Source organism: Crocodylus porosus, unplaced genomic scaffold (assembly GCF_001723895.1).
Source record: "Crocodylus porosus isolate Cpor-Errol unplaced genomic scaffold, CroPor_comp1, whole genome shotgun sequence".
NCBI classification, from domain to species: Eukaryota; Metazoa; Chordata; order Crocodylia; family Crocodylidae; genus Crocodylus; species Crocodylus porosus.
In genome coordinates this window covers 19,420,779-19,430,940 of record NW_017728943.1, presented here as the reverse complement: position 1 = coordinate 19,430,940, position 10,162 = coordinate 19,420,779, and the positions used below count along the sequence as shown (strand labels likewise).

The 10,162-nt window shown below is 42.5% G+C and overlaps 1 protein-coding gene across 3 annotated transcripts in view; it reads right to left on the bottom strand.

Annotated features, from left to right (window-relative positions):
• Positions 1-650: 650 nt before the first annotated feature.
• GPR161 (G protein-coupled receptor 161) overlaps positions 651-10,162 on the bottom strand; it is a 13,147-nt gene continuing 3,635 nt past the window's right edge. For 2 of the 3 annotated variants that reach the window (XM_019548844.1, XM_019548843.1), the window contains 5 exons: positions 9,089-9,500; positions 7,844-8,568; positions 4,889-4,993; positions 3,526-3,645; positions 651-1,116 (listed from right to left, as the gene is read on the bottom strand). In XM_019548844.1, coding sequence (XP_019404389.1) covers positions 869-1,116; positions 3,526-3,645; positions 4,889-4,993; positions 7,844-8,568; positions 9,089-9,500 — 1,610 coding nt within the window. In that variant the 3' untranslated portion in view covers positions 651-868. The remainder of the gene's footprint in view (positions 1,117-3,525; positions 3,646-4,888; positions 4,994-7,843; positions 8,569-9,088; positions 9,501-10,162) is intronic. The other variant, XM_019548845.1, reaches the window with a different exon arrangement.

Below are 10,162 nucleotides of genomic sequence, written 5' to 3'. Positions count from 1 at the left end.
TAAGTGGCAAGGCACTATTTATAATATTCTGTCTAATCCCTGTTAAAACCCAATGGCTGCACAAGGCCTTTTAGTACAAGAAATCCACATGGATATTCTCAATGGGAAAAACTAAAAACACTTGCATGTTAATTATGTAAAATTATTATTGCCTTCCCATTATATATACAGTATGTGATGTGAAAAATATAGCTGAACTTTGTGATGAAACTGTTGTCCAGGGGAATAAAGTGATCTGTAACCCAACTTCCTATTTTACCTTCTTATGCTTAAACAGTCAAAAATCTGAGCTACCAGCTAAGGTGAATTTAATTTGGATGCTGCAAATCTGAAAAATAGGGTCAGATTCTGTGCCTTAGTTAAATGCAGGCTCCTGTCATTTGAAATTCTTCAGAATAACACTGTGTATAAAGTAGCGATTTTCACAGGCTCAAATCAGAGCAATCATCCCCTGTGCTAAGGTATAAATTGACTCTCTCAGGGGCCAGAAAGTAAGCTCCATAATGCCTTATAAAACACGAATTGTTTTCTTGCTTTCCTAGGAAATATCAGGCATGGGCCAATGATGATACCGGATTAGAAGGGCCAATTATTTGGCCCTTCTGGTAAATCCTGTATTCCTATGTATCACATAACAAATAAAAACAAACAAACCATGGCACAAAAATATCTATTGCCCACTGAACAGTAAGTAAATACTACTCTAAAGCTCGGGTGTATGTGTATACTTTGAAGAATCCAGGTATTTTCAAATGTTCTTGACCAAAACACTGCCATTAGCCACTCTGAATACTCTGTCTCAAAATAACTGTAACAGTACTGGGTCCTATCTAGTGGTTTCTTCTATTCTTCTGTTTTAGTGCTCTTATCAAATATTCCCTTCATCAATGCTTTGCAGCTGAAGTCTTTGGCTAATTTGAGCCCTGCCACCACGCCGCGTACCCACATTGCTGCCTGGTACCGTCTTCACAGGGAACAAAGATCCTGGTAAAGCATCTTCCCCGAACAGGCTGATTTTCACATCAGCTTCAATAGCTTTGGCTAAGCTAGATGCATAACTCTCCAGAGATTTATGGACCTCAGCTCTTACATGAAGAACAGGATTCTTTGCAGCCTCTAAAGGGAAAACAAAGATAGTGACACCACAGTATATGATGGAAGTCATTCAGTGCCACAACCATGCCAATGTCCAAGGGCAAGTACTGCCTTTTAGTACTATAAAGATCATAGCTTCTACAAATGACCACAGTTACTACTAATATGATAAAACTCAGATCACTAGTATCCAGGTGGTTCACAAATGGCTTAGCTCTTGGTAGGTTGCTGAATTAAATATGAGTCAAGCAGCTGTTTACTTGCTGAAGCTATTACTTCAAAAGGGCTGTTTCTCCACTCAGCTGAAGCTCATCAGCAGGTTGTGTAGGGGTACCCTTCAAAATAGGAGCCTCATCAAACAACTGGAGCACCTCAGCAGTCCTGTGTACCTGTTCATTGTTTATTACCCTGAGCTGGTTAGCAAACCCTCATCTTCACAAGAGGAGAGAGGGTATTAGTCATGTTACTCTGCAGTCAGGCAGAAGGCAGGGCTAGTGGCACTTTGGAGACTAACTTGTTTAAAGAGGCATAAACTTTTAAGGTAAAAACCTACTTCAGCAGGTAAGGAACCAAAGCCTGTGTTGTATCTAGGTTCTACGGTAGTATCTTATGCTGCCACAGCACCTTTTATCCAAGGACCTCAAAGTGCTCCATGAACATTACATTTCATACACCCTTGCATCAGGCAGTGAAATCCCCATGTGGGAACTAAGGCTTTATGAAGCAAAACACGCTTACATTAATGTCAGTGGGACTACCTGCATGCTTAAAATTAAGCAGATGTTCACTGCTACACAGAATCAGGATCACAGAAGAGTTTATTGAATTGATTGTGTACCCATTAAAGTGAGTGGCAAAACATATGCTTATAATATTGGCTGCAGAATTAGGCCCTATAAAAAAAAACACATGTCCACAGCAAGGAATAAATAGCAGAGCCAGGAAAAGAACTATTAAGTACTGACAAGTAGTCCTCTTGTTTTAACCACTGGTTTGCCACCTAAGGGCAATGTCAGGAGGTATAGCCTTCAGGAGCTGAAACACTAGCTGCTGGTAAGCAGCAGTTTATAGGCTGCCTGACTGGCAGGCTGGAGGTCAGCTGCAATGGATGATGAGCAGGGAACCTGGCCTCTGATAAAAAAAAAAAATCCAAAATTTTCTGATTAAAAAAAAAACAACTCTCCAAGATTAAAATGAAATGCCATTACACACACACATGCACACACAAGAAAATGTGGATTTTGGAAGGAGGGTTTTTTAATCAGAAAATATTGGGGGGGGGGGGGGGTTTAAATCAGGGAAAACCAGGATCCCTGATGATGAGTAAAGGAGGATGGAGCCACAAAGAGAGTTAAAACCTCTAGGAGCAGAGTGTAAAGGGAAGAGGGGGGAGTTTGTGGTGCTGATTGAGAAGCATGGAGCCTGGGTTGTCCTTTCAGGGCACTGGCGATGGATGGGTGGGGGGGAGCATTTGCTTGGGATGGTTTGGGCAGTGATGATCCTGCCTCAGGCAGGGGGTTGGACTGGGTAACCTCCAGAGGTCTCTTCCAGCCCTGCTATTCTATGATTCTGTAATGATTCTATGAAGAGAGAATGTAGTAGAGATGGTCTCCTATTAGACTTCTGTATTTTTATGCATTACAGCACGCATGTAGAGAAGATTCTCAGATATTAATGCTAATAATAATACTAATCAAATGTAATTCAAAAAGTGGTATTTGTGAAGTATTACCCTTGCTTTCTTCAGATTTAATAAATTTGGTAATTTACAATCAGCCTCTTATTAGCCCAAATTCGGCTAACTGACAATCTACACAAATTAAACTTTAGCTGTCAAAAAAGTTTTGTGCTCTGTGAAGAGGCAGCTGGGTTTCAGAATGTGTGCTCTCACACAACTCATTCCCAGAAATATGCTTTGCACCCCTGCAGCTAAACTGCTGTGTCATGAGCACCTTTGCAGCTAAGTAAGAATTAAGTACAGCTCTCAAGAGCTCCATATTGCCCTTTAGGCATAGTGGTAGCTAGACCAAACTAGACATTTGTTAGAAATTGCAAGCAATGTTTACTGGGATGGGAATAGCACTTCCCTGCTGCTCACAGACCAACCAGTAGTATCTAAACAGGAATGGGCGGAGAGATGCAGTCTGGATGGGAAAACAAATCTATTTGGGTTGCTGATGTAACCACTGTGAAGCCACAGATGCAGCACTGGGGAAAATGAGTGAATCTGCAATAAAGGATGGAGTAACCACAGGCCATTCAAAAAGGCTCTGGAGGCATTGGGGGAAATAGTGGAGCATATAAGCACTTGCTGCAAAGCAGATGGCAGCAGTACCTTCTGTGTACTGTGGTTTAGCATACCTTCAGAGGTGTACAGGATCAACCAAGTGCGCAGCTTGGGTGGTTCTCATCACAGCCAAAACCTCCTACCTTTGATTTGTTCCACTTCGTCTTCAAATGTCACAGAACTCCTCCGCCGAGGAGGATAAATGCAGTGCGGGTGATGAACTCCATCTGAGCTGTAGTCTTCAAGCAGCATCACATCTGTACCTGCAAGGTCAGAGTTTTTTAAACAAAACTTACTTGCTTGCAAGCAAATGTTTGGAAACCATAACTCCCAAGAAGACCTACCTAAAATTAAAGAATGACAAAAACTTTTTTGTAGGCTTTAACCCTCACTTTGAAAGATACCTTAGCTCTGCAATTTCAGCATCACTCTGTTTTCAATGGCAGAGACCATCTAGATTGAATTAAATAGAAACAAATACGGATACTTGAGGAATTTAGAGGACCATTTGCAGCTGGGTATTCAAATCCTTAGGAGATTTCTTAGAGTTCACCTATCCTGCTTCTGTGGCACTCCCAAAAGCACTGCTGAGAAGGCTGGTCCTACCCATCTGCTCTTGCATCACCACTCCAAACCTGGAAATGAGGCTGTGAGGCTTCCCTAAGAGTATCTCCTGCCCTAAGGGCACCTCTGTATCTGGTGTGCTTAAAAGTCCTCAGGGTGGCTTAATTTCTGGGTTTTGTACATACAGAGCTGGAATGGGCAGGCAGGGCTTGCTTTTCAGTGATATTCTCAGGGGACCTGCAAAGCAATATTGATAACCCAGGGTGCCAGGAAGAGAAGGGTTTTCCTATCATCCTTATCACCTACTGCCATTCCAAACTCGAATAAGGTTCCATTCAGGGAAAATCCCACTTTGACAGCTTTCTGCTCTCAGTGTGTGAGTCACAGGCTGGAAGAGAACAATGCAGTTCATCAGCTAGTAGAGTGTCTTCTGCTGCCTGTATTGCTCCAATGGATTGTAAGTGGGGATTTTAGATGCTCCCCCTCCCCGCTCAGCTGGGAGTGAAAACTACTGCCAGAAAAATCCTGGCAGAGTCCCATGTGCATTTCCTGGTTATTTGAGCTAGACAGAGAGCTTCTGCCCTGTACAACAGCCTCTAGAACAGAATGGCCAGATGAAACCTCTTACAAACACTTTGCTTGCTCAGCTCCTTGTAGGGACAAGAAAGGTCACTGAAGAGTACTAGAAAGAGAACAGAGTGATAGGACGTGCTTTTAAGGGAAAGAAATTAGTCTACTGGACTAAGCACAGCATAGACACAGTAAGCTCCACATAAAAGGAGAGGAGCAGCTAAGGCTGTTCTGCTGTGAGTACCACAGAGAAATGCTAAATGTTATTGTTCTCCTACCTGAAGACATTGCTATATAAATGCAGGCTACCCCACAGAATTCTGCAAAAGTGCAGGCAAACTTCTGTATCAGAAAGGAAAACAAGAGTGTTACCTGACTCCTGGGAGCAGCTGAAACCAGTGTCACCCGTGCTGCTGCTGTTTCCTAATGGCCGTCCACCAGCCATGAGGGCTGTGAGATGGGGAGAGAGTCCCAGGTCTACAAAACAGTGTTAGCACTACTAAGTTGTGCAGATCGACTATAGCCATTGCATCATCAAACAACATCCACATCCTAGTACCAATTCCACCTGCTAGCTTTCCCACTTGTCCTTCTCCCAATGGCCATGTCATAAGACAGGCCCTGTTGCCAATCCTTCAGAAACCCAAGTCATCAGATACCAAATCATTCTGGATTATTTCTACAGGGCAAGTACTTGCCTGCTCTCAGCACTTTGCAAATGTAAGCATGTTATTGGGAGACTGGGCTGAGCCAACAAACTCAAACATTTAGCACTGCAAAAATTGCCAGGTATTCTTCAGCCACAGAAGCTTCATGGAACTATAAAAGATCCTCATGAAAACGAGGCGCTCAGTTGCGTGGCTCAGTATCTCTGAGCTAGCCAGAAACCAGGCCTTTTACAACCTGTTCTGGGAAGGAGGATATTCTGGGTTCTTATCTAGGTGTTGTCTTTGGATCCAGTTCTGGGGCTTTCTTTTTTTCTATCAACCTTTGGCTGGTAAATGTAGGATAAATTTGAAGCTGTCTCTTCCCCACAAATAATACTTCCTATCCTTCCAAGGTCTTACTCTCAGAATTTCCTGGCTGAAGCAAATTCCATGCCCTTTCCTCAGTGTTCTTGGTTCTCCTTTCCTGTTTGGGTTCTCTTCTTCCAGTGTTGACCTGGGCACACAGCTCTCCCACCAAAGACTATGGGAGAGGCCCAATTCCTAGAAGTTTCAGAGGGTTCAGAATAATACCAATGACTTCATTATTCTACAAGATAACTAATATCTGAGGAACAGCAGAGGCAATGGAACTGTATATCTGCAAACTAAGGAAATCAACTGTACTGGAACAGTTTGATTTCATTTACAAGATTCCCTTCACAACCACAAAGTTTAGAAACTATTAGAAAAAAATGGCCCCTGGAAGATGTGAATTTTTCAACTCTTGTACCTGTTTTAATATACTACATAACATTTGATCTTCAGGAAGGGAAATATTATTGCAGCTCAGAGGGAGGTATAAGCTCTTCTGGCCAGAGAATTTGCAAGTTGGATATTTAATATTGCAAAGTTCTTAGGCTTGACCCAAAGCCCGCTGAAATGAATGGAAAGATTCCCACTGATGTCAGTGGATTTAGGGACAGACACATTAAGAAGAGGAAGAATGTTTTCGCTATTTCTAAACAGACTGCAAGTTTTGAGCAGTTACTTACCATCTACAAACCCATTTTCCCTCCCTGTTACACCAGTACAAATATGACTGCTTGCCAGCAAAGATGCATCTTGGCCTCTCAGGCCTTCCAGCATATAAAATATCTTTAAAAAGAGTTAGAAATAGGGACTAGTCTTGGGAGGCTAAAGGGCTTTCTCTAAGACCTGAACATAAAAGGACTTTGTGAAAGAATGAATTATTTCATTATTTAGCACCCACAAGACAACACTTGCACCCCATATAGCTTAACAATCCAAAAGGCAGACATAAAGATGGTGGGATAGGCCTGGATATCTCCAGAGGGTAGTAAAAATGTAGTTGCTTTTAAACATAAACTCATTGCATGTGGGTCTTGTGGGAGGATTTTAAAGGGATAGTTATTATATTTAAACTCTCAGTTCTGTCTGCAGGAATTGTACCTTGGTGTTTTACAAGGATCCCCTGAAATTACAATAACCAAAAGAAATTAAAGATTGTTTTTCATTTTGTTAACTATAAACATTCATTTCTAGTAAACTTCACTCTTTCCCCAGTATAATCAGTCTTCTTGGTGTGGTTCTTTCACACAGTAGGTGGTATGTCTCTCCTCAAAAACACCCATTTTAACTTTAGAAAACATTTAGATTTCAGGGACAAATCAAGTCTGGAAAAGTTTAGCCCATGAGGTAAAAGTCTGGGGAAGTCATAATGAACTGGCTGCATAATCTTACAATGGAAAATCTGGGGCAGCGTTCACTAGAACTAAAGAAAGGGACAACCTCAGAGGGAGGTGAAAGCACTTGGCAAACAAATTTCTACTGAGCTTCAGTTGCTGAAAATATTTACGCTTTGCTCCTTAAAAATATCCTAGGCTTGATTCTCCACTCTGTTACACTTGTTTTGCACTTGTTATATTCAATGTCGTTCCACTGAAGTTAAAGGGTTTTCACCAGCATAAAATCAGGGAGATGTAGTAGAAAATCAGTTCTAGTGAATACACTGCTGATACTGTTTAACTTGAATAATCTGAAATAGGGTGTGTGTGTCCATGTGTGTGTGGGGGGTAGAAATGAGGGAAGGAAATTATTTTTTACTAGGCCCACAATTGTATCTCCTCTGGCATAGAAAATGTTGCTCTATGAAGAGAGGGGAGTGAGGAGCAAGGGAGATTACCCCAAACTTCCTTCAACTCAGTGATGTAATCTGAACAAAAATCTATTGAAACACCCCCATACACACACACACACAGAGCAAAGAAACCTCTAGGCCAGGGATTCTCAACCAGGGTGCCTCGAGATCCTTTGAAGGGTGGTACACACCATTAGCACTATTAGCTTTACAAACATGATTCACAAGATAAACCCAGAAATTTCAAACAGAAATCCATAGTTGTGGCTTTTCTGAGTTCTTTGCAACAGAAAACCTGTTGTATTATTTTTCTGTAATCTAAAAAGAGTGAACATGAAATGCTGGTATTTTCCAAGAGGTACCTCAAGTCTATCCAGTGGTCCCTTGAGTCTAAAAGGGGTTGAGAGCCACTGCTCTAAGTCATGTTTACCCAATCTATGAAAGATGTATAGTAAGTGCAGATCCTAAGCATCATTATTTTTTCATTGGAAGAGTATTTCTTTTTATCACTCTGTTTGTTACCTGTGATCCTATTGGAAATGCTGAATAACCTGGTTGTCCTATTACGTTGAACAAATGACTCCCGGTAATACCGATCACCAAAGCACATTCCTAAGAGTTCCTTGCGCACAGTTTTGTTCCACAGTCCATAGATCAGCGGATGGCAAATGGCACTTGAAAATGACAGCCACGTTGCTAATGTCTCCAAAGCAGGGGAAATGCTGTTTTTACCCCAAAGTGCCTCTGATGTGATTACAACCATATAAGGCCCCCAAGTGATCACAAAAGCACCAATCACAACCAAAATAGTGATGAAAGCTTTGCACTGATTGGCTGAGTAGACAACCCCCTGGAAAGCATTCCTTCGACTGCCTGAAGAGGAGGTGGAGGTGCTAGAGTTCTTTCTCCCATTCCTCTGTGCATCCTCCTCTACAATGACCACGCTGCCACAGTGAATTTTGCGTGCCTTCACCCGAGCCACGCGAAATATGAATCCGTAGCAGATCATCATCACCAGGAAGGGCAACAGAGCACACCAGATCTGCCAAAAGGCAGTGTAGCCTGCCTCTTTATGCCACGCAGCTACACACATCCATTTGAACTGGTCAAATTCCAAGGAAGACCAGCCAAAGAGGGGAGGGAGGCAGCCAATGAGGGAATGTAGCCACACGTACACCAGGGCTACCACCGCTCTGTTTCCTGTGATCTTCATTGGATAAACCATCGGGTACAGGACAGCATAGTACCTGAGAAACATAAAAAGAAGCAGAAGCTTTCTTAAAAGGTATAACAGTTCACTGGCTAAGTCCAATTAACAAGAAATTAAGATTTCCCCTTTCCTCATACCCCAGAGAAACTCCTTTCCTCCCAAATCTCAAACTGAATCCAAGGGACACTGTTAAAAATGCTCCCTATTTTTACAATGGTTACTTTCCATCAGAAATTCAAAATCAAGAAATGTCTCCATTAAAACTGCACATGCAGCCATCACTGCCATTTTCCTGCCACTGATGCAACGATGCAATCCTGGGATAACCGTTCAGATGTACTTTGCGATATCCTGGGATAAACTGTTAGTACTTTTTATCCTGTGAGCATTTTTAGGACTTATAAGAGACAACAGGCGTGGACAAATGAACAATTGCACGATATGAGCGACTGCACTTTGTCCCAGGATAAAACGGTTTATTTACTCCAGGACAAATGAGACTTCTGTTTGTAGCCAACGTGGACTGAATTGCTATGTGCCACAAGACAGCAGCTTACCGATCAATAGCAATGAGGCCCAGGGTAAGCATACTGGCCGAGCTGATCAGCATGTAAAGCAGGGCAGAAAAGTTGCACCACACCACTCCAAAGATCCATTCCCGCCTGATGGAACTGGTGACGACAAAAGGCAGCACCAGTATGGAGAGGAGGAGGTTGGACAGCGTCAGGCTGAACACAAACTTGTTGCTTAGTGTTAGGAGGTAAGACTTCCTGTAGAGGGTCACGACAATCACCAGGTTGCCCAAACAGATGAAGATAGCAATGACGATAATCGCCACTGACTCTGTCACTCTGACGGCCCCATCTTCCTGGGTTGTGAGGTTCCTCAGGCCTTTCCCATGGCTGAGGGAAGAGTTGGGGCTCATTGTCAGAGAACACAGGTGTAGAGCAGCCAGTACATGCTGAGCAACTGGAAAAAGAAGAAAAATCACTCTACAACATTCATTCAAGCTCCGTCAGAATTCCTAAGTCTCTGCATCTTTATACAAAGATCTCAGGGCCCTTTTCTAGCTATCAATCAAAATTCACAGTGCCCAGAAACTGATAACCACTTCAGATGGGTGAAAAGAGGGGGAAAGACTTGCCCTAGGTCATATACAGCCAGTGAAAGTCAGAGCCAAGCAGAGAAGTCATATGTACAAGTGAATGATGGACAAGGGGACATTTTGCAGCATTTTATTTAATATTTTCCTTTTTTTTAATTTCAAAACTGACCAGCCATTCAATAAGCCCTGCCCTCCCCAACCCTTTATTTCAACTCAAAAGCAGTTATGTAAAGAAAAAGCATTTTAAATTGGTTTCTAATAGTCTTAGCATATACAAGAGACAAGTTTTCTTGTTGTGTACTCAATAAGCCAGTAGCTAGTCATACAGAGCTGACTCATTTCTAGTTTCTGAGTTAACATTAAAAGCAGCTAAAAATGCAGCTGATAGTTTCCTCCCATGTCTCTTGTCCATGTAATCCTGGCAGCCCTGGAGGAGGAGGGAGCAGTGGAAGATACCAGGGAGGAGACTTTGCGCACACAATGTCCTGTGCGGGCGGCGGGAGTCAAGAGGCCTAAGAGGAGGAAG